General features: G+C 45.7%; 1 protein-coding gene across 1 annotated transcript; it reads right to left on the reverse strand.

Moving 5' to 3' along the window:
* Window positions 1-6889: 6889 nt before the first annotated feature.
* On the reverse strand, window positions 6890-11315 carry LOC134983441 (gastrula zinc finger protein XlCGF26.1-like). The gene has a single exon (XM_063949117.1). It carries the CDS (start codon window positions 11200-11202, stop codon window positions 9268-9270), a length of 1935 nt encoding a protein of 644 aa, XP_063805187.1. The 5' UTR covers window positions 11203-11315; the 3' UTR covers window positions 6890-9267.
* Between the last annotated feature and the right edge of the window lie 14082 nt (window positions 11316-25397).

Genomic DNA, 25397 nt, shown 5'->3' on the forward strand with positions numbered 1-25397 from the left:
CTCCTGGGGTCGCTGGGCCGGACACCACTCCTGGGGTCGCTGGGCCGGACACCCCTCCTGAGGTCGCTGGGCCGGACACCCCTCCTGGGGTCGCTGGGCCGGACACCCCTCCTGGGGTCGCTGGGCCGGACACCCCTCCTGGGGTCGCTTGGCCGGACACCCCTCCTGGGGTCGCTTGGCCGGACACCCCTCCTTTCAAAATTTGAGCACCACAGTGCAGAATTTGGCACTATGGCAGAATGAGGAAAGCTCTTTTTATGTTTGCGAGCAGGACATAACTGAATAAAATGTCCCGACCTGCCGCAATAAAAACAGAGCTTCTTATCCCTTCTATGTCTCTTTTCTTCCTCAGAGAGGCTGGGTCGTGGAAAGCTCCTAAACTTGCCTTTGCTTAGGCTTGGAAAACAACAGCCAGAATTGAGAGCACCAGACTGATCTTTTCCCCTTTTTCCCTGTGTCTCCTTAAAGGGAACTGGTAATCTTACTGAATATTCAGGCAGAGCAGACATAGGGGTATATGCAATTGCAGTCGAATTACATAAATAGTCGAATTCCGGAACTTTTTCGCCCCCCCAAAAAATTTGCCTATGCAGTACAGTACTTTTTGCAAAAAAACGGACATTCAAAATTCGACTTTTGGAAATTCAACTTTTTTCGCATTCGACTTTTCTGCAATGGTACAAATGCTGCAATTCGCCCAAAGCATATTCAATTCAAGTTTGGAAATTCGACAGCAGTGCTTTTCGACCGCAAATTCGACTATTTCAGTCCGCCTCAGTTGCCCGGCGGGATCTAAAAAAATTTTTTTAGTACATGATTTTTTTTAATATTTGAGGATTGCTAGTAGCATATCTATTTATATTTGAAAGGATTATCTACTTGGTTTGTCTTTTTTTGCTTCACAAGTATTATTTAATTGATTTTTTAAAGGAATATTTTTTTCTTCAATCTCCTGAGGGAAATTTACCCATGATTCCACAGTTTTACCCAGGATACACTTCTGCAAAGCCCCTCCTATCTCCTCACTCCCGGGTTTGAGACTACAGGGAGCGGAGCCATTACAGTCAGCTCTCTTGTGGAATCGTTTTTTTAGGAAAATTCCTGCGTTTTAAAACACATTCCTATTTTTGTACTGACTACAATGATGGAGCCTTTTTCTGACCAGATTGTGATGTTCATGCTGGCTGCAAGCATGATGGAGGAAGAAAGTGCTGATGAACATCAGGATCCAGGTCAGCAAATGTCTGCATTGGGTGAGCCAGTATTGCGGGTTTCATTTCCACGTCCACGCCAGTATCGCACTAGGCGTGAACTGGAGGATCTCAGCGAGTTCGAGGTGATACAAAATTATCGCTTATCGACTCGCGACATATATTCGCTGTACGCTCTGTTGGAGGCCGACCTGGAACCTCGGGCACGGACAAATCGTGCAATCAGCGGTTTTCAGAAACTGCTGGGGACGTTACATTTTTTGGCGTCAGGCACATTCCAGCCTACACTGTCTCAAACATGCGGTTTTTCACAGTCGACACTGTCGCGCTGTATAACCCAGGTCATTAGGGCTTTCCGCAAATTGACGATCCAGTACATCACATTTCCAGAGACGGACAGCGAATGTCGTGAGATAAAATTAGGCTTTTTCAACAAATACAAATTTCCCAATGTGCTGGGCGCGATTGACTGTACCCACGTGCAGATCAGACCGCCACGGAATTCGGAGGAATGTTTTCGGAACCGAAAACAGTTCCATTCCCTGAACGTGCAGGCGGTCTGTGATGTAAACATGAGATTTTTGAACATTTTTGTGGGATTTCCTGGATCATCTCACGACTCCTTCATCCTAAGCCTGTCATCGCTGTTTGACAAGTTCGAAACAGGAAACATGCCTGGTGGCTGGCTGTTAGGTATGTATTTTAATAATTTTTTTTTATTATTTTTTTATTTTATTATTTTTTAAAAGTACCTAACATTTTTTTTATATTTTCTATAGGCGATGCGGGTTATCCAAACAAACCGTGGCTGTTGACCCCATTGTCTAATCCTGTTGGTAGAGCAGAAAAACGTTACCAAGAGACACACATTGCATCGAGGCAAATAATTGAACCTGCCTTCGGTGTACTTAAAAGCCGGTTTCGATGTTTAGACACTTCCGGCGGTGCTCTTTTGTACTCACCGGCGAAGGTTTGCGGCATGGTAAATGCATGTTGTATTTTACACAACATGTGTCGCAAACCGTTTGCCGGTGACTCTTCGTCGCAGTGCTTTCCGACGCGGGAACCGGTCTTCTGCTCTACCGGTGGGTATGGACGAAGGAGAGGATTCCCGGCGGACATTGATCCAAAATTTTTTTGCAGTTGCCTGTGAGTATACTGACAACATTTGTATTATCGTGTAAACTGACATTGTAATATTTTAAAAAAAACCTCTTCATTTATGTATTTCAGAGTTTTACATCCTGTTGATGTATATCCCCAGGCCATGTTTGTACAGTTCGTTCCCCTGTTTTATCCTGTTGTTGGGTCCCCGCAAATATTTGACCCTTTTATCCAACTCTACCATAGGCGACCTACTGGTGATGTGGACCTGACCCTCCGCCATGTAGCAGACAACCCCCCCTCAGGTGAGATGTATTGACCAAAACTCCCTTGTCCAAAATCACCCCGGCATGTCCAAAGTGCAGCCCTCCGGCATTTGCAAGACTGCACATCCAAACATTCCCTGATACACCAATGCTTGTCAGGGAATGTTTGGATGTGTAGTGACGCAAGTGCCGGAGGGTTGCATTTGGACCCACTGTTCCCCGCTTGTGTTGTGTGGACTGTATGTACCTCTTCTTTCCAGTCCCAGGGTGACACTATTACCCATATCTGGAAGCTCAAACTGTTCTCTTCCACAGGTCCTGCGGTGTATCTTCCCAAGTGGCGTGGATGTGGAGAGACACGACATTTCACCTGATGTTCCATGGCCGACCTACTTACGTACAATCCAACTGCATTTCAAATTTTAATAAAAACCACAGGAAACTTCTATTTTTGAAAGTTTATTGAAGAAAAAAAAAAGGAATTTATTTTTTAAATAAAATTTGAAAGTTAATTAAAACAAAAAATTAGTTTGTTCTTCTTTACATTCTTTTTCTTGTGTATATAGATATCTGTGGGGAAAAGAAAAAAAAAGTATATTAAAGACACACTAAATTCATGTTCATTTCTTTTCCATGAAAATTTGTGGAACAACACAGCCCAGCATGACCCATTGCTGGACTGTGTGGTTCCACAAAGGCATGCGGTTCAAAGTGAAATAGTGGTGTCAGTGGTCAGCACTTTGACACGCTAACATTTGTGGAACAACACAGCCCAGCATGACCCATTGCTGGACTGTGTGGTTCCACAAAGGCATGCGGTTCAAAGTGAAATAGTGGCGTCAGTGGTCAGCACTTTGACACGCTAACATTTGTGGAACAACACAGCCCAGCATGACCCATTGCTGGACTGTGTGGTTCCACAAAGGCATGCGGGCCAAAGTTTCTCGAATAGATACATTGAAACATGGTTCTACTCACCTTGGTACGCACAACACGAATTTATGCCGTCCACTTCATTTTTCCCACCAATCCTATGAATAAGTAAAAAACACAGACTAGTGAATAGTAAATTCACACAATGAAAGCCTACTGTACACCATTACAAAAAGGATTTTTGGAAGAAAAAAGTGGTATCAGAATAGCTCTTTGGCCCATCATACATGTAGCCACAAGGAGCTTTCATCCGTTACAACATGCGCCCGCATACATGCCCGCGCATGTATGCCTACACAAAGCTCCTTGGTAGTACCCGGTCACGGGTGGGGGAGACCAACACAGAAAACAATAGTAAGAAAGAAAAAAAAACTAATGGGAGGGGAAGAAAGGGATACATGAAAAACATATATAAATAAATAAAACAATACGACCGGGTTTATGGTGGAAGTCTGTCCGGATTATCTTCTTCCCCCTGATGGGGCGTCGATGTCCTGGGAGGCTGGGTAGTACGTTGACTGGGCCTCTGTGCCCATGCGGCTGTAGATTGTGCAGCCGGTGGTGGAGGCATCTGGGGGGTGGGATACATCCCTGTATATCCCTGGTACATCTGTGACTGTCTGTACTGGGATGGTACTTGAGGAAGGGTACGAGGCGTCCTTGTGGCTTGCGACGGCGGATATGGTGGATCACCAGCGTGTTGATGAGCTGGTCCTGGGAGCTTATCATAGATCATCTGCAGTGTGGTTGCGATGACCTGTTGGCTGGATGAAGATTGTCGATGGCTCTCCGACATGTTAGTATTGCTTTCTTTCAGACATGAGGTGTTGTCCACGAGCCGGGTCATGGATTCGGCCAGAATGTGAAGGACTTCCATAGTATCCCTCTGATCTTGCATTCTGACCTGTAGCATTGTGGCCGTGCTGTCGGAAAGAGTCTTCTGCAGTTCAAGCAGACTGTTTGACATCTTCTCCATTGTCCTCTCAATATTGTCCAGTCTGCTTCCCACGACATTTGTGTACGTATCCTGGCGGGTCCCAATCTCCGATGCCAGGGTGTGAACCCTCTGAACAGTTGAGGGATTCTGCCCTTCCTGGATGTCTGCCACCACTTGCATTTGGGCAGCTGAAAAGAAAATTAGAAAATATTATACACATTCATCATACATTTGTTTGAAGGCTCACAATTCAATTTACTCACACAGGGATGTAGCAACTGCAGCCTCCTGCACTTCCACCTCGTCATCCTCTGACGAATCCTGTATGAGGAGATCCGGCCTGAAGTAGGAACCAATCCCGAAGCTAGTCCACTGCTGGTCCGTGGCACCACTGTTTGCAAAATAATTTTTTTGGGAAAGTTAATAAACTTTACACAACTGCTGACCCCCCCCCCCCCACACAAAATAAATACAAACCTTCTCCATCCTGTGATGCCGCTGCTCCAGGTGCTTCACGTGTCCTCGTTTCGGAAGACTTTTCAAGGGTCTGGCTGGATACGTCTGCACGGCTGTCCTCAAACCCAAGAAAAGTCTCGTCTGTTAACCCTGTAGACTCAAACAGATCGGGTGATGGGTCCACAAGGGTTGTGTCTCGAGGCTCTTCAGTCACAGTCTCAGAGCTCCTGGAGAGACGACGATCTGGTGATGGCCTGCGCGCAGGAGCTGTAGTTTGGCGCCCATCTTGTGGTGTGGTCGCCGACGGTGTCTGGCGCACAGGTGAAGTTATGTGCGCTGATGTCTGGAGCACAGGTGATAATCTGCGCGCTGATGTCGTCTGGTGCACAGGTGACAAACTGCGCGTTGACGAACTGTGGCGCACAGGTGACGATATGTGCGCTCCCGATGCTTGCGGTGCAGGTGATGGTCCGCGCGCTGCTGCCGATGCCTGCTGCACAGGTGATGGTCCGTGCGCTGGCAATGTCCTGCGCGCAGGTGATGTCCTCTGGGCAGGCCTGTCTGAAAAAAACACTCACATTAGCACATACAAAAATTTTAAAGGGAAGTACAGCTCATGTGAATGTATTCTTACCATCAGGCCTCCTTTTGGACGGCTTGTCTCCCGCCTTCTTCCGTCTTCTGGGCGGTTCTTCCTCCTGGGGAAAGCCAGCAGGACGGCTGGAGTCCACACCTCCACGAACTCCTTCGACCATGGCAGGGTTCATGCGCCTTTTAATAACGTTCTCCCAGGGTAGCCACTTCAGATTGAGAGCCGGGCCACCTCCCGTAGCTGTCTCATTTCGGCGCTGAATCCCCATCTTCTTCTTGGTCTGTCTGTGGCAATCACTGTACCGCTTCAAGCAATTTCTGGTGCTCCGGCGGTTTCCAGATATTGCAGTGACTTGACTCGCAATGGATTCCCAGATGCTTCGCTTTGTCCTAGCTGATGTTGACTGTGCCCTTGGTCCATACAAAACGTCGTAGGACCTGTCGACGCAATCCACTAGGGTACAGTTTTCCGCCTCAGTGTATCTGGGTCCACGCGGCTTTTTCGGTCCTGCATCTTCATCAGAGGCTTCCTCCTCCGACTGCTCCTCTGGCTGGCTTCTTGCCTTTAGGGATAAAAAAAATAAAAAATCTTTTAATAAGATCGGTATGTACCTGTGAGTGTCAGTATCCCTGGCATTGCGCACATATACCTGTAGGTGTGCATGGCAGTGCGCAAACTAGAGTGGATAAAGTTTGATGCTATTTGTGTCTACAGGTGTGGTTAGTACCTTTCTACTAGGCTTTTTCTTAGACTTCTCATGGGCCCTTGATGACCGCGGCTGGTCACTACATGCCTGGTCGGTCGTATCCTCCTCCTGGGTTGGCTCCCACTCCTCGTTGCTATGCAGGGATAGATCCGAGGGGGTGGGGGAAGGGGCGGATCGGGTCTGCTTGTCCTTTGACATCTGTTTAAAAAAAATAAATAATAAAATATATATATATATATATATATATATATATATATATATACACACACACACACACACACATACACACACACACACACACACACACATTACATAATTAAATGCAATCACGTCATACTGCTGGGACCCCAGTGGCTGACACACACACACAAAATGGCTGACACACACAAAATGGCTGACACACACAAAATGGCTGGAGGGAAAACACATGTTTGCCAAACAGCCGACAGCACATGTCGGCCAGATGGCCGACCAAACTTGCTCCAAATCACCCCAAAATGGCCAGAAAGCATCCCAGCACACTCAGGAGGTACACCAATGCTAAAAGAAGACCCAAAAAGTCATTTAAAGAAGAAGAAAAAAAACGTGAAAAACTACCCCAAAACACAAGTCTCCCCCAAAAAATGCAGCAACACAAGCAGGAGCTATACACATACCTGCACACATACACAAACACCCCATGGCAACCCCCACTACACAAACACATACATGCAACACCAGACCCACATGTGGTACTTACCTACAAATGTTGTAAAAGCTCCTAAAATGGCTCTCCTCCGGGGTAACATGTATCCTCCTGACTGTCCTGGAATAAAGCCTGCTGGGGTGTCCAAACGATATCCACAGCAAACAACCAAATTGCTAGCTCTGCACCTCCTCACACCTCTCTGCAGGTTCACAAAATGGCTGCAGAGCACGCAGCAAACAAGCCCTAATAAAGGGCTGCTTTCGGCGGGAAGTCGAATTCGGGACGCCCACTACTCGCCGATTGGCCGTTATCCGCCTGGGGGTGGGTCGAATCCGTTTTACATTGCATATGGTGAATTCATGGTCCCGGCGGCAGGGCTGCGGCTGGCGAGTGCAGGCGAATTTTAAACGGGCGGAAAAAATGACGCGATTCGCCCGCTATTGCATATACCCCAGTATCACTGAGGACAGGGTTTGAATATTCTCCAGTTTCTCTCTGAAATCCACCAGCAATGTAGAACTCACAAACGGCATAAACTCGAGAGGCAGAGAATTTCTCTGAAGTAAAGCCATCTTATGAGATTCAGCTGTACCTCAAAACTCCTGCACACATTGATTTGGGCAGATCATTCTGTAACGATTACTAGGGTTCTCTGTGTGTGCATACTTGAAATGAGGTCAGCTGAAGCCAGGTGAGAATTAAGTAAGGTTTATTGTGGAAAAAATGGTAGCAAAAATAAATATAAACTGGATCCTTGATTACATGAAACCGAACATGATATTTCCAAATAATAGTAATGGCTGGTAATATAAACAAGGAGGAAGGTTATGCTTGAATATTGGTATAATCCAGGTTAAACACAGATGAGAAATAAACATGAAGGTATCTGGGTTTAAATCAAGCAGGGGAAAAATAACATACCAAAAACGTAGTAATCAGTCAGGGGTGGAAACAGACTGCAAATAATAGTCCAGGAATGCAGATGCTGAACCGGCAGGGTTAAAAGTCTTGAAGCAAGGCACACGAACCAGCAAACTGCAGGGAATGTCTCCAAGATGTAGATAAGGCAGAATCAGGACAGGAATACAGGAGAGAGCCCAGTCGCACTCCAGACGGAACCACAATGATCTGCACCTAGATGCTGGTGAGCTGGAGTTAAATAGCAGCACCAGGTGTTGGACCCCAGGTGCTCACAATCAGGTAATTATCCTGCAGAGACAGTGTGCAACTGCCATTCGGACCTGAGGCAGCAAGTGAGACCTCTAGAGGCAGGAATGAGAATTCAAAGCAAAACAAACAGACATTCCTAACAAAGTCTGGTTGGTAGGTAAAGCGGAGCTGCAGCCCTGCTCTTTGTTGGTGAGCTTAAAGACCTGTTTCACCAGGACTGAATCACAGCTAACTGGCATCACCCACACCTGGAGCTCAGCTAGACAACCATTTAGGATTGGTACTGGGTTCTCAGTACCTAGAGCAAAGACAGGTCATCTGCATAGCAGTGGTAGACAATGGTATGACATCTGATTATTTCACCCAGTGGTAACATGTATATTACAAAAAGCATAGGAGATAGGATAAGAACCATGAAGAACAACGCATGGCAATGATGAGTATATTCCAGAAGATTAAAATGGTTACTCACCTGAGTGATGTCTATTGTGTACAATCTGAGTGATGTCTATTGTGTGTATATATATCTATAGCTTCAGCCATGCACAGCTGTGCGTTAAAATACTCAAAGCATTCCTATCTCTAAGCAACAACATCAAGAAAGAAATCCAGACCATTATGAGGACTCATCAAACCTCGAAAATGAAATCACCAGGACTATGCCCACTAACCCTCTGGCAGAGAACATCAGTAGTACCTTACAGGCCTACCCCTCAAGGATGGACTACTCCACCCAGGGTACTCCTACGCAGTGCGCCGAAGATGGCTGCCGCACCTGGTACCCTGTGAGGGTGGAATACACAGCCCATGGAAGTTATTACTCAAAATACCTACACCAATCCTGCATTATTCTTTCTGTGTCTTTTTTTTTTGTCTGTCTGGTTTATATTTTGATGTGTAATACTTAAATCTTCTGTATTATGTGCATTGTTTGAGTTCTAGTTGGCGCCTCAGTGCTGCTCTGCCAAGCAGCCTTCGTCTTTAGTCTTACATGTATAATATGTTGAGTCTATTTTACAGTTGCAATGTGCAGTATGAACTCATATGTGTAATGTATGCTATGTTTTTCCCCCTTCTTATGCCATGTATTTCCCTTTCATGTTGCTGCTTGGCGATGCATTGTACCACAAACAATTCCTAGTGTAGGCGAGTAAACCTGGCCAATAAAGCTGATTCTGATGATTTATGTCTCAGAGTAAAGAAATTACTTCTCACCTGTGTGACTTCGCTGATGTCTAATAAGAACTGATTTGTGTGCAAAAGATTTCCCACACTCAGAACATGGAAATGCTTTCTCACCTGTGTGACTTTGCTGATGGGAAACAAGTTGTGATTTGTATGTAAAACATTTCCCACACTCAGAGCAAGAAAATGGCTTCTCACCTGTGTGACTTCTCTGATGTATAACAAGAACTGATTTGTGTGCAAAACATTTCCCACACTCAGAGCAAGAAAATGGCTTCTCACCTGTGTGACTTCTCTGATGTCTCACAAGATGTGATTTGTGTTCAAAACATTTCCCACACTCAGAACATGGAAATGCCTTCTCACCTGTGTGACTTTGCTGATGGGTAACAAGTTGTGATTTCCGTGTAAAACATTTCCCACACTCAGAGCAAGAAAATGGCTTCTCACCTGTGTGACTTCTCTGATGTATAACAAGAACTGATTTGTGTGCAAAACATTTCCCACACTCAGAGCAAGAAAATGGCTTCTCACCTGTGTGACTTCTCTGATGTCTCACAAGATGTGATTTGTGTTCAAAACATTTCCCACACTCAGAACATGGAAATGCCTTCTCACCTGTGTGACTTTGCTGATGGGTAACAAGTTGTGATTTCCGTGTAAAATATTTCCCACACTCAGAGCAAGAAAATGGCTTCTCACCTGTGTGACTTCTGTGATGTATAACAAGATCTGATTTACATGCAAAACATTTCCCACACTCAGAACATGGAAAAGGCTTTTCACCTGTGTGACTGCGCAGATGTGTAACAAGTTGTGATTTACTTACAAAACATTTCCCACACTCAGTACATGGAAATGGCTTCTCACCAGTGTGACTTCGCTGATGTCTAACAAGAACTGATTTGTGTGCAAAACATTTCCCACACTCAGAACATGGAAATGCCTTCTCACCTGTGTGACTTCTCTGATGTCTAACAAGTTGTGATTTCTGTGTAAAACATTTCCCACACTCAGAACATGGAAATGCCTTCTCACCTGTGTGACTTTGCTGATGGGTAACAAGTTGTGATTTCTGTGTAAAACATTTCCCACACTCAGAGCAAGAAAATGGCTTCTCACCTGTGTGACTTCTGTGATGTATAACAAGATCTGATTTCCATACAAAACATTTCCCACACTCAGAACATGGAAAAGGCTTCTCACCTGTGTGACTGCGCAGATGTGTAACAAGTTGTGATTTACTTACAAAACATTTCCCACACTCAGAACATGGAAAAGGCTTCTCACCTGTGTGACTGCGCAGATGTGTAACAAGTTGTGATTTACTTACAAAACATTTCCCACACTCAGAACATGGAAATGGCTTCTCACCTGTGTGACTTCTGTGATGCATAACAAGATGTGATTTACTTACACAACATTTCCCACACTCAGAACATGGGAATGCCTTCTCACCTGTGTGACTTTGCTGATGGGTAACAAGTTGTGATTTTTGTGTAACACATTTCCAGCACTCAGAAGAAGAAAATGGCTTCTCACCTGTGTGACTTCTCTGATGTCTAACAAGATGTGATTTAAGTGCAAAACATTTCCCACACTCAGAACATGGAAATGGCTTCTCACCTGTGTGACTTCCGTGATGATTAACAAGTTGTGATTTGTATGTAAAACATTTCCCACACTCAGAACATATCAGTGGCCTCTCACCTGCCTTACCTGTGTGTGGGTTATTAGGCTTTGTGTTCTTTGTAAAACATTTGGCATCTATAGAACACGGAAACACTGTATCTACTGTCAGAGCTGTGACAGATGCACCAATATCAGAGTGATCAGGACAACATTTCCCGGGATCAGCTGATAGAGCTGGATGTATAATTGGGGTAATGGGGTTATCTCCTGGAGAATCCTGTCTACTGTCATTATCTTTTATGTCACAATCCGGGGATAACATTAGATGTCCTTCTGAGATATTTCTGCTTGTGTGTCCATCTGCTGGAAATAAAACACATTATGGAAATGTGACATTTTCTGTAACAATATTAATCTTGTAAACAATAGGAGAAGATGACTCTCTGGGGCACTTAATTGTAAATGTGTGTGTATAATAAAACATAACTTTTACTGAAGGCTTTATAATATTGTGTCTCAGACTATCATTGTGTCCACCCTCCTGAGAACACTCCCAATAACAAATGTAATATTATAATAAGACTTAGATATATCGCTCTCTTGTACTGGTAACTATCCATGAAGTATAAATGGAGATGTAGTCACTCGCCAAGTCCTATGTCAGCACCAATGTAAAACAATGGATGGGGAACATATCGTATGAATTGGAGATTCTAGATGAACAATAACATCAGTCATATGAGCTGATGGATCAGAGAAATGTCTCCTAACGTTACTCCTGGAAGCATTGGTAAGGTAGTATTCCTTTATGTGTGTGCTCATACGCTGGTAAGCCTGTACATGTGTTACTCACCCTTATATAATGTATATTGCTACAGCAGAGTAGGTGTGGAACAAGGTACTTTACATGCAATACACCATATGATATCCTGTAATCATCATCTGCTAGATTATAATCAACTTTCTCTTAGGTCCTAGAGGACACTTGAGTCCATTTAGTACCATGGGGTATAGATGGGTCCTTTGGGAGCCACTGGCACTTTAAGAGTTTAATAGTGTGGGCTGGCTCCTCCCTCTATGCCCCTCCTACCAGACTCAGTTTAGAAAATGTGCCGGGAGGAGCCGGTCACAGCTAGAGGAACTCCTAGGAGTTTTCTTAGTTTTTTATTTTCTAGAGTTAGTTAGGTTATAGGAAGGCTGCTGGCAACAGCCTCCCTGCTTCGTGGGACTTAGGGGGAGGGGAGGATAGAAACCAACTTCCTGAAGAGTTAATGGTTCTCTACTCCGCTGACAGGGCACTGAGCTCCTGAGGTTGCTGATCGCAAGTCCACGAGGCAACTGCTCACTCCCGCAGCATGGCCGCCAACCCCTAACAAAGCCAGAAGAAAGTGGTGAGTACAGCGCTAGCGTCCCGGCTAGCGAGTTGCCGGCGCAAGGGTGGAAGCGCAGCTCTGACAGGCTGCGCTGCAGGAAGGCTCAGCAACACACAATGTAGGCACTTTGAGGGGCGTCCTGAGCACGCGCGCATAAACCCTACACTGGTCACGCAGATAACAGGGGCTAATATACCTGTTAGCGCTAAAATCTTCAGGCCAGTATAAACAATTAGTGCAGGAAGCCATGCGCCATTACAAGGGGCGGGGCTTCCTCTCAGAGTGGATCCAGCACTCACCAGTGCCATTTTCTCCCTGCCGATCATAGGAACTAGGACACTGACAGGGAGCGCTGCCCTCCCTATTAAGGTTAGTTAGTCAGCGCCAGGCTTTTATCATAATAACTGCCTACAGGGGCGCTGTGTGGCTGGCTCCTATTATGTCTAAGGACTCTGTGTCCTGTGCTGCAGAGTGTGTATATTCTCCTGAGGAGTCTATTCCATGTACTCAGGACTGCCATGTGCTGTCTCAGCCTTCTGAATCCGAACCCCCATGGGTGGATTCTTTAAGGGGAATGATATCCCAGATTTCAACAAGGATGTCACATACTGAGAAAGAGACGCAGGTATTGAAACAATCTGTTGTGGGTATGAAGTATTCAGCTCCCACTACTTCATCTAAAACCCCACCTACATACCCCAAAAAACGTACACTTGCCCAGATAATGCAAGCTGACACTGATACCAACTCTGATACAGGGGGACGTGATGGGGATATGCAGGGGGGATGCATCCCTTGCTAAAGGGGTGCAGCTAATGACTGAAGCCATTAGGGATGTTTTGCATATTTCTGAGAAGGTTCCGGAACAAGTAGAGGAATCTTATTTTACAGTAAATAAGAAGTCCTCGCTTACCGTCCCTGATTCTAAGGAGTTAAAACTCCTTGTTTGAAAAATCTTGGGAAAACCCAGAGAAAATATTCCAGATCCCTATAAGAATTCTCATTGCTTTGCCTTTCCCTAAAGAGGAGGATAGGAAGAAGTGGGAAAACCCACCTATAGTAGACGCTTCTGTATCTAGGCTGTCTAAAGAGGTGGTTTTACCTGTCCCTGGTTCAACCGCCATAAAGGAGGCGGCTGACCGCAAGATTAAGACTACGCTCAAATCACTATACACTGCTACAGCCGTGGCTTTAATGCCCACTATTGCTTGTGCATGGATTTCTAAAGCCATAGTAAAGTGGTCAGGCACCTTACTAGAGGACTTAGATTCTATGGATAGGAGTGACATTGACTTGTTTTTACGTCACATACAGGATTCTGCAGGTTTCATGGTGGAGGCCATGAAGGACATTGGCCTGCTACTTCCATGGCTGTCTCGGCACGCAGAGGACTCTGGCTACGTCAATGGACTGCGGATGCAGTATCCAAGAAAAGTGTGGAGAACATGCCATTCACAGGTCAGGCACTATTTAGGGACGCATTGGATTCGTGGATTTCCACTGCGACTGCGGGTAAGACATTTCTTCCCTCCGCAGCAGCCTCAGGTAGAAAATCTTATCGTACACCTACACTGCAGTCCTTTCGGGCCGCAAAATTTAAAAAATCTAAACCTCCTCCTATCTTCTTTAGAGGAGGTTGGGGAAGATCCAAAAAACCTGCACCAACAGATTCCCAGGGACAGAATCCAGGTTCAGCTTCCTCCAAATATTCAGCATGATGGTGGACCTCTCAGCCTGGAGATCAGGCAGGTGGTAGTGAGACTAAAAAATTTCAGTCATGTCTGGGTGTCATCATGCCTAGACCCCTGGGTGACAGATATTGTTACCCAGGGGTACAGACTGGAGTGTCAGCAACTCCCACCTCACAGATTCTTCAAATCAGGCTTCCCAGGTTCGCGGACAGAAAGTGCTATTCTACAGGAAGCCATTCAAAAACTGGTACGCACAAATGTTATTGTTCCAGTTCCACCTCACCCAAAAATCAAGGGTTATTACTGAAACCTGTTTGTGGTACCAAAACTGGACGGTTAGGTAAGGCCTATATTGAACCTGAAGGCGTTGAACCCCTACTTGAGGGTTTTCTAATTCAAGATGGAGTCTCGGAGAGCGTTAATCTCAGGTCTGGAGGAGGGGGAATTCCTAGTATCCCTGGATATCAAGGATGCGTACCTTCACATTTCGATCTGGCCGCCTCACCAGGCCTATCTACGGTTTGCACTACAGGACTGTCACTATCCGTTCCAAACATTGCCATTTGGCCTCTCCACAGCAACGAGGGTGTTCACTAAGGTACTAGCGGAGATGATGCTCCTCCTACGCAAACAAGGAGTAAACATAATTCCATATCTGGATGATCTTCTAATAAAAGCATCTTCCAAGGAGAAGCTGTTGCAGAATATTTCACTCTCAACTCAACTACTCTGGGATCATGGGTGGATCCTGAACCTTCCAAAGTCACATTTGGAACCAAAAAGGAGACTGCCCTTTCTGGGGATGATACTCGACACGGAAGTGCAGAGGGTGTTTCTACCGGTGGAGAAAGCTTTGGTGATACAATCAATGGTCCGGGATGTCTTGAAACCTCCCTGGGTATCGGTTCATCGGTTCATTTGCCTTCTGGGGAAGATGGTATCCTCCTACGAGGCTCTACAATACGGAAGATTCCATGCACGCTTCATCCAGCTGGATCTCCTTGACAAGTGGTCGGGATCGCATCTTCACATGCACCAACGGATATGCCTGTCGCCGAATGCCAGAATTTCACTACTCTGGTGGCTGCAAACTTCTCACCTGCTCGAGGGCCGCAGGTTCGGGATTCAGAATTGGATTCTTCAAACCACAGATGCAAGCCTCAAAGGTTGGGGAGCAGTCATCCAGGGGGAAAACTTCCAAGGAAAGTGGTCAAGCCAGGAATCGGTCTTTCCAATAAACATTCTGGAACTAAGAGCCATATACAATGGCCTTCTAAAAGTGGCTCATCTTCTGCAATATCGAGCCATGCAGGTTCAGTCAGTCAACGTCACAGCGGTGTCCTACATAAACAGGCAGGGTGGAATGAAGAGCAGGGCTGCAATGTCAGAGGTAACAAGAATCCTCCTCTGGGCAAAAAGACACGCGCTGGCACTGTAGGCGATCTTCATTCCTCAGTAGACACGATCTCCTACCAGGAGAATGGGGCCTCCACCCGGAGGTATTCACAGAAGTAAAACGCCGATGGGGTGTACCTCAGATAGAAATGATGGCCTCTCGCCTCAACAAGGCTCTTCGGAGGTACTTTTCCAGGTCACGAGACCCACAGGCCATGGGTGTTCCAGTCAGTATATGTGTTCCCTCCACTCATCCCAAGGATTCTCAAACTAATAAAAAGATAAACAGTTCCGGCGATCCTAATTGCTCTGGACTGGCCAAGGCAGGCTTGGCACGCGGATCTTCCGAGGCCTCTTCCTTTTCGCGAGGACCTTCTACTGCAGGGGCCGTTCGCCTATCACGACTTATCGCGGCTACGTTTGACAGCATGGAGGTTGAATGCCAGATCTTAGCTTGGAAGGGCATTCCGAATAAAGTTATTCCTACTCTGATCCAAGCTAGGAAGGGGGTAACGTCTAAAAATTACCACCAGATTTGGAAAAAGTATGTGTTTTGGTGTGAATCCAAGAAGTTTCCTACGGTGGAGTTTCAACTGGGACATTTTCTCCGCTTGGGCTCCATCAAGTTCCAGATTTCGGCCTTGTCTATTTTCTTCCACAAACAATTGGCTGCTATCCCTGAGGCTCAGACTTTCTTGAAAGGAATTCTGCACATCCAACCACCCTTTGTGCCTCTTATGGTACCTTAGAATCTTAATGTGGTGCTGCAGTTCCTGCAATCGGATTGGTTCAAACCTTTACAGGAGATGGACGTCAAATTTCTTACTTGGAAGGCGGTCACGTTGTTGGCCATGGCTTCTGCCAGACGTCTGTCAGAATTGGGGGCATTTTTGCACAAGAGCCCCTACTTGATTTTCCATGAGGATAGAGCTGAGTTCAGAATGCGTCAGCAATTTCTCCCTAAGGTTGTGTCGGCTTTTCATATCAACCAACCTATTGTGGTGCCAGTGGCTACTGACACCTCAATTACCTCAAAGTCCAGGGATGTCTTGCGGGCTTTGAAAATCTATGTGAAGAGAACTACTCGTCATAGGAAGTCGGACGCACTATTTGTACTTTATGATCCCAACAAGATTGGGTGTCCTGCTTCTAAGCAGACAATTTCTCGCTGGATCAGGCTTACTATCCAGCATGCTTATTCCACGGCAGGATTAGCAATTCCAAAATCTGTTCAGGCCCACTCTACCCGTAAAGTGGGTTTTTCCTGGTCAGCTGCCCAGGGTGTCTCGGCTATTCAGCTTTGCCGAGCAGCTACTTGGTCACGGTCGAACATGTTTGCTAGGTTTTACAAGTTCTATACTTTGGCCTCTGAGGACCTCAAGTTTGGGCAAGCAGTTCTGTAGGAACCTCATCACTCTCACTCCTGTACTGGGAGCTTTGGTACATCCCCATGGTACTAAATGGATCCCAGCATCCTCTAGGACGTAAGAGAAAACAGGATTTTAATTACCTACCGATAAAGCCTTTTCTCATAGTCCATAGAGGATGCTGGGTGCCCGCCCTATGCTTCGTATTACTGCATTGTTACTTGGTTCAGTATTGTTGGATCAGCCGTTGCTGAATTGTTCCAAGTTGGTTAGTTTGGCTTTTTGTTATGTTTGAGCTGGTGTGAATCTCACCACTATCTGTGTATTTCCTTCTCTTGAAGTATGTCCGTCTCCTCGGGCACAGTTTCTAGACTGAGTCTGGTAGGAGGGGCATACAGGGAGGGGCCAGCCTACACTATTAAACTCTTAAAGTGCCAGTGGGTCCCAAAGGACCTGTCTAGACCCCATGGTACTAAATGGACCCCAGAATCCCCAACAGACTACGAGAAAAGGATATACTGGTAGGTAATTAAAATCCTATTTTTACATCCCCATCATCAGTGTCTTACCTCAATACTCTCAATAGTAATAAGGATGATGTGTGTATAGTAAGTATGATATAGAGAATTACATATCAGGATCTATACAGCTGCCGCCATACTTCTGCTTCTCATACGTGTGCTACTGGCAGCAGTGAACATCTGAGTGAGAGTGCAGGGAAGACAGCAGAGTCTGATGAGAAAGAGATTGGATCTGCCTTTGCAGGGATGTACCACACCTGTCACCCCTGTTAGTATATAAAATAATAAATAAGAGGAGCGTGGTCCATCCAGACATGCTTTCTGGAGCTCTCCTCACTAAGTGGCTTCTTATCTACCCTACCTGATAGCTCTCAGCCGCCGCTGGGACCAAGACCCAATCTATTAAGTCCCCCACTTCTACTGCCCAAAAGCCGCTCGCTCTGCTCACTCCGGGCACTGTTCACTGCCGCAGCCTAGTGACGCCTATGAAGCCACGGGCTGTATTCTGGGACAATGTGCGCCCAGACTTTCCTGCATGCTCCGGATACCTGACTTGAAGGTGCTTTTGGCTCAGACGGGAGTACTTGCTCTCCAGGTAACACAGGTGCGTAGCTCCCGCTACTGCTGGGGACAGAACGGGCTGCCCACAGTCACCGGAGCCCAGCGGTGATATTGGGGAGGGAGATGACTGCCATTTTGGATCCTGGTGCGTGGCCATCGTATGCTTTGCCTTCTGCCTTCAATAAGGTTTAATATAAATAAGTGTCCTGACGGCTGGACCGGGGTCACTACACTAAATTGAAGAATTTGCCTGGAGGTGAAACTACCTTCTATTTATATAGTACCACTATAATCTACTTCCCTGGAAGAAAAAAAGACAAGGCTGAGATTTGAACGTTTATGGAGCCTAAACGTAGGCCCACATCCACAACAGCCTGCAGGAAGTGCAAGAAATGTCCCAGATGAAAATCCACAGCAGAATACGGTTGACCCTCACACCAAGAGACACATTTCTTCCATATGCGATGGTAATGTTTCGATGTGGCCATCTGGCCGGCTTGGAGCATAGTCGAGATAACCTTGCCCGGAATCTCTTTCCTGGCAAAAATCCTCCCAATATACTTCCATTGCATCAAACGTAGCCGTGGTAAGTCTGGATAGTGTTAGGGTCTCCTGCCCTGTGCTGCCACGTCGTCATGGCAACCGGGAGACAAGTGCTAGCGGAGTAACCTGAGCGCAGCTGATACTCCGGTTCGGGTCTTTTGCTGTGCAGTGGTTATAGGCTCTGTGCACGGCAGGGGATAAGGTGCTGGTTTTTGTGCTCACAGTCTGTGAGGTCTGAGTGGGGCGTGGACAGCACCTGCTTTATAAGGCCTCTTTCCAGGTTAAACAGATGCTGCTGAATCTTTGTTGGTTAGTCAGTTTCTGAAAGTTAGCCAGTACTGTGTAGCTTTGTATTTGTTTGTTGCTTACTGCAAATAGGCCTGGGGATTTGGTATTACACTCTGCCAATCCAGACCTAGCAGTAAGACTGGAGTCAGTCGTTTAGCTTGCTGGGGTTCTGTTACTACTCTGTGAACTTAGCAAGTTTGCGGCTGTATTCTAAGACTTGCTTGTCTAATCCTGTCTCACTGTGCTAGGTGTCAGTTTAGTGGCAGTAAGCTGAACCTGTGCACTGCAAGTGAGAATTAGGATTGTGGAGACTCTCCTTGTGTCTATCATTCCATCTCTGACCAAGGAGTTTACTGCCACACCCGTTGGTAACCCTTTAGGGGTTTGCTGTTGCCCTTAGCAACAGCATTTCGGGTTCTCTATGTATTAAAACACAACATCTTGCTTTTCCCATCTGAGCATTTCTTATACAAGGGAGATACCCAGTTCCTTAGCCTCTGGTCTTCTCTGTTCACTTTGTGTGTATTTTGTTACCCTATCACCTTCTGTGTACGTTATGTCATATTCCCCAGTCTGTCTGTGAGTCCATTTGGTGTGCATAACAGTTCAAACACCAGTACATTCCTGCAGGCACTGGTGTGCATAACATATTCAGCAGCCTAATACTCCTGTTGAAATTTTGTGGGAATATGGAGCATACCCCTCAAAATACGTTGCAATAGGTGGTCGATCAGGTGCAGGTCCTGACTCGACAATTTAATGATCTGTCCATTAAAATGCACACCTCCCAGGCTGCTGGCGGAGCTCCCGCAGCAGCAGCACCTGCAGGGGTTAAGGAGCCAAAAGTAAATCTCCCGAATCATTTTTCTGGAGATCGCTCGCAGTTCTTTTGTTTCAAGGAGAGCTGCAAGCTATACTTCCGGCTTAGGCCTCAGTCAGAGATTCAGCGGGTGGGCATAGTGATTTCCTTGCTACAAGGAGACCCACAGGTCTGGGCATATGGGTTGCAGCCTGACTGTCCGTCGCTTAAAAGTGTTGATGTTTTTTTTACGGCACTGGGCATGTTGTATGATGACCCTGACAAGACGGCCTCAGCCGAGGCTCAGATTTCGATCCTTAAGCAAGGGCGAAGGCCAGTTGAGGTTTACTGTACGGAGTTTCGGAGGTTGGCCCATGATACCCAGTGGAATGACCCAGCCCTGAGACACCAGTACCGAAGAGGTCTTTCTAACCAGATAAAGGACCAACTGGTACAATATCCCTTGCCTGATAGCTTGGATCAGCTCATGCAGTTATCCATCCGGGTGGATAGACGGCTGAGAGAGCGTAGGCTTGAAAGGGAGACTGAGATTTCCTTCCTTCCCAAGGGAACCTCAGACTCTGAGGAATTTTCCGAGGAGCCTATGCAGATTGGGGCTACCCGCCTCTCCTCGCGTGAGAAGACGCAGAGGAGACAGCAGGGGTTGTGTTTGTACTGTGGGAATAAACGTCATGTGGTAGTATCATGCCCAGAAAAGCCGGAAAACTTCAGGGCCTGAGGGTGATGGGAAATATCCTGTCAGGCCAGAAGTCAGAATTTCCCAAGAAGACTTTTATCATTCCGGTGACCTTGAAGATCCTCGGTCAAACTGTCAAGACTGAGGCCTTTGTGGACAGTGGGGCCGACTGGGTTTTTATGGACCGCCAATTCGCCCTGAAACACTCTGTTCCCTTAGTACCCTTGGCATCGGAAATTGAGATTTGTGGGTTAAACGGGTAAAATTACCTCTTGCACTAGCCAGATTTCTTTGTTTATTGGAGCCACACACTCTGAAAAATTGTCCTTTTATGTGACTGTCTGTACTTTTGCCCCATTGGTGTTGGGGTTACCCTGGTTAAGGGACCACAATCCTCAATTTGACTGGGTCTCTGGGGAGATTCTTAGTTGGGGTACTGATTGTTTCAGGAGTTGCTTGAGCCTTCCAGTCAGGCTCTCGCAGCTTAGTTTGCCAGGATTGCCAGGGTGTTATGCAGATTTTGCGGACGTGTTCTCCCAAAAAGTTGCAGAGGTACTACCTCCCCATCGCCCCTATGACTGTGCCATTGATTTGTTGCCAAATGCTAAGCTTCCCAAGAGCAGGTTGTACTCCCTGTCACGTCCTGAGACTCAGGCTATGGCAGAGTACATTCAGGAGAACTTGGCTAAGGGATTTATCAGACCTTCACAGTCTCCAGTTGGGTCGGGGTTCTTCTTCGTGGGTAAAAAGGACGGTTCGTTGCGACCCTGCATCGACTTCAGGGAATTGAACCGTATCACGATTAAAAACTCATACCCACTGCCTCTCATTTCGGTCTTGTTTGACCAGCTTCGTACTGCCACCATTTTTTCTAAGATTGACCTACGCGGTGCGTACAATCTAATCCGAATAAGAAAGGGGGATGAATGAAAGACTGCCTTTAATACCCACTCAGGGCATTATGAATATTTGGTGATGCCTTTTTGGCTCTGTAATGCCCCGGCAGTCTTCCAGGATTTCATGAATGATGTGCTCAGGGAATATTTGGATAGATTCTTAGTTGTATACTTAGATGACATCCTAATCTTCTCCCATTCCCTGGAGGAACATCGGAAGCATGTACGCTTAGTCCTCCAGAAACTCAGAGACCACCGGCTTGGGGCGAAGCTGGAGAAGTGCGAATTTGAAGTTCAGCAAATCGCATTTCTAGGATATATTATCTCCCCAGAAGGTTTCCAAATGGAGGGTTCCAAGGTACAGGCAGTCCTGGATTGGGTGCAGCCCACTAGTTTGAAGGCGCTTCAGCGTTTCCTGGGCTTTGCAAATTTTTATAGACGATTTATCGCTGGATTTTCATCTATAGTGGCGCCCTTGGTGGCACTCACTAAGAAAGGGGCTGACAATGCTAAATTCCTTTGTCGTATAAACAACCCTTTATGAAGCTAAGAACACTGTACGCTGTTTACTTAAGAAGTACCGTAATGGTACGCTGTTGGCGTAACGATCGCTCGGCCGTAGGCGAGACGCTCAAGCGTCACGTTCGCTCGCGGCCCAGCGATCACAGGACACGTTATTGGTTATGTCTAGGGTAATGATTCGCTATGGCGTAGCTTACGCTCGAGACCACGAGGAGGTCACCAGCGATGCAGACGCTCACAACACTATACCTTTATGTTAAAACCTTATACCAATGAAATACACTGAATACCTTAATGTGAGTACAGGGTGTAAGTGCAACCTTGTGTAACCTGACTAACTACAAAGCTGCTTGAGCGTCACCGACGCTCAAGTGAACACTTAACACTATAGAAAATACACAGATACTGGTTTAGGTTCCAAAGCCTATTAACTGTATTATATCTAATATACTTGTAAAAGGGGATAACAGTACAAATGATACACTACAATATAACAGAGACTTCCTAACCACAGAACTAAACAATAAATACAAAAAGACAATACTACACTGACCTAAATGCAATACAATACAATACTATAATACTATGAGAGATATAAGAGAAAAGAGGAGAGAGAGAGAGAGAGAGAAAGAGAGAGAGAGATGGAGAGAAATTGGCTCACAGAAAGACAATGATTACGGAGAGAAACTTACGCACAAAGGGTAACGATCGCATGCGCCTCGATATCCAGCTCCCGGCTATCAGCAGATAACCGTTGATGAGAGTGAGTGAAGTTGGATATGGTCGGCCTGCCTATTTATGCCCCACACACAATGCAATCTCATAGTCCCTACAATCCCATTGTCCATTGGCCGAATGAATTCGGCCCTGCATCATAACAAAAGGTCATAAGTTGATTCATATCAGTGGCCCTGGTTATGCAAAACAATGGGTGATGACTAACACATTCCTGTCTTCTGGAGAGCGATTGTTTGGCGAATACAAAACAGAATCCTGTCTGGGTTCTGTTCTATATTCATGATGTCCACTTTCAGTTGAGACAATGACATCTCAGCCCTCATTCTCCTGTATACAAATCCAGCCCCATTTGTAAACACAGGTGTTGGCCCTCCTTATTGAGTCTCAAAAGCTCAGTGTAATTAAAGGCTATTGTACTCCGTCTGCGGGAAAGATACTGATTTGGAGTACAATTGATCTTCAATTACTATTCCTGTGTTTACCTTATGCATGTGTAGATATGAGGCCCTCTTAACATGCAAACTATTGTTTGGGGGATCTCTGAGGTCAAAGAGACATTTGAGACCCACTGATGCCTGTCTCCAACTGTTCAGATGCATGACTAAGTAAGAACAAATAATAATAAATAAATGGACATAACTTCTTATGTCCATAACTATTCGCACGAGCGATTAATACGCTCCAAACCAACACCGGAATATTGCTAATTAAATACTCTTCCGATGGGTACCAAACACTGCTGTATGATTCCTGTTAGACCCTTCGTACGATGCAAAGAGGGATTCCTCAGCTCAGGGACATTCTATTTTAACCAAACTTTCAGAATCTATCAAAGGGACCATGATCTATAAACTACATTAATTGTGAACAGTTGTAACGAATGGGTCGCACGCTACGACTACGTAAACTCTACCGTAAATACGCATACCGCGCCTGCGAGTGCACGCTATTGCGGGTATGCGCCTCCACGGGAGAGCGCACGCATGCGCAGCACGGACCAGTGTGCGGTGCAAATATGGCAACGTGCATAGAGACATTTTTCTGACTTCGACAGTCCACCCTTTGGCAGTCAATAATAACTGCCACAAAACATTTAAGGAGAAAAATGTAAGTCAGGGGTTAATTGATTTCCATGGTGGGGTAAGGAAGAAGAGAGGAGTAGGTGTGAAAAGGGTATGACCTAGTGAGAAAGTAGAAGCATGTGTGTATGAGTCCATGTTTGGAGGGTCATGTATCATCGTGCCGTACGTGTGGTAAATCAAGCTTCGAGGTATTGCGAAGTATACATTTGAATTCCTTCTTATCCCGTACTAAGGGTCTGTGGATGGGCTGTCAAACTCTACCGAGCTCATTTCGGCTATGGTTGTAACAAAATGGGGATGCACATTTTAGTTGATGATACATGAATGGGGGAGGTATGTGGTTGCTGATATCTGTGCCTGTATTCCCTATCGACTATGTGTGTCATTACCTGAGGGTTGTAGAGATGAAGATAAAGAACACTTATGGAGAATGCAATGATATTCTATGTCAGGGAAATGTACATCTGTCGTTGAGGTTGTGTTCGGTATCTGTTGAGAGTCGTCTTCTTTGCGCTGTATTGCTCCTTAGGCATGAGCAAATAGCTTTGTCTGAGCCATCAGATTTACAAAAAAATGTTGGGCTAGCGTGAGTTTAAAAGTACTAGGGAAACTGGGGATCCATGGCAAAGTTCATCAAGTGTCCATTTCTCAAGTGGTCAAAAACTTCATCTTTGGTCTTGTCTGTTGTCTTGTCTGTATACCGTCTCGTCAACTTCCTTGTCCAAGGGGTCTTTGTATCTTGGAGAAAAGCAGAAAAACAGGTGAAAGAAACGGACCGTATAATCGCATTTTCATCACATTCTGGTTTCTATCATTGGGTCATAAATCAAATCCAGGTTAATTACGGTTTCCTCACTCCTCAAGCTCATCACTTTTGTACTTTGTTTGCACCTCATTAAAGCCTGCCCGCATCTAAATATCAATCCAATAAATATAACAACACCCAAAATACATAGGAGAAACTTTCCAACATCCATTATGACTCCTTGAGCCCAGTCTCCTAAACCGGAGAACCAATTTCGCGGGTTCAACCATGACACCCAACCAGTCAGCTCATTACCTACAGCAGCAAGGGTGAGATTGTGTTTTCGACGAAATTCCCACTTCAATTGGAGAATATCATCCATCTTTTGGTCTATGACCTCTACCGGATCCTCTGTGCTATTTGTGATATACGTGCAACACTTTATGCCGTACTGTGTTGCCAATGTAACACAATATCCGCCTGTTACTGCTGTAAGATAATTAAGAACCATCCTATGCTGAACTAGTTCTGTTTTATAAGCTTGAAGTTCTCTTCCAGTGTATCTAAACGTGTCATCATACATTTCAGTGATATTATCTAACAAATTGGCGAGTGCGGAAATGTATCTATAATTCATCACTCCTCGAGCAGTACGAGTGAAATCTAACGCTACCAGAACCTGAATCCCGGTGGATTCATGGATAAGATCAGAGGCCGGATGCTCTAACCTTTCTGACAGTTGTCTTTTAACTCGGTGCTCGTAATGAGTGTGAGTATAAGGAGCTTGGGCATCACGGTGTAGGTCCTTCATTTTGTCATGTGTAACAGTCATCACTTCAGGCAATACTTTTCCAATATAACACAATCCTTCAGAGTTTGGGGCAAGCCACTTGTACGCCTTTCTCCCGCATATGAAATATGCATCATCGGGGAGAACATAAGGGACGGAGAAGGACATGACCATGTTACAAACCTTCCAGGTGAAATCTCCTGACCCTAACTCTTCCATCTGCTTAATGCACGTATCAGTTTGTACGATATGTGCACAGTATCCTGGTGATACCTCTCCAACTCTAGTAATCCTATTTCCTAAGGTATATCGATACCGGAAAGATTTTCCTCTACTGGCTATGTGGCGTACGAGCTCTGTATCTGTAGGCATTCTATCTGCTCTGTGTGAAAAGGTCATGGTAAGGTTGCTCCATGACACTTCCCAATTTCCCGGCTTACGGGGATTGGAGATATTAAAACATAATAGGGACCTATCCACATGGTATTGGTGGAGCTTCAAACTAGGAG

The sequence above is a fragment of the Pseudophryne corroboree genome, assembly GCF_028390025.1.
Source record: "Pseudophryne corroboree isolate aPseCor3 chromosome 3 unlocalized genomic scaffold, aPseCor3.hap2 SUPER_3_unloc_15, whole genome shotgun sequence".
Classification (NCBI taxonomy): domain Eukaryota; kingdom Metazoa; phylum Chordata; class Amphibia; order Anura; family Myobatrachidae; genus Pseudophryne; species Pseudophryne corroboree.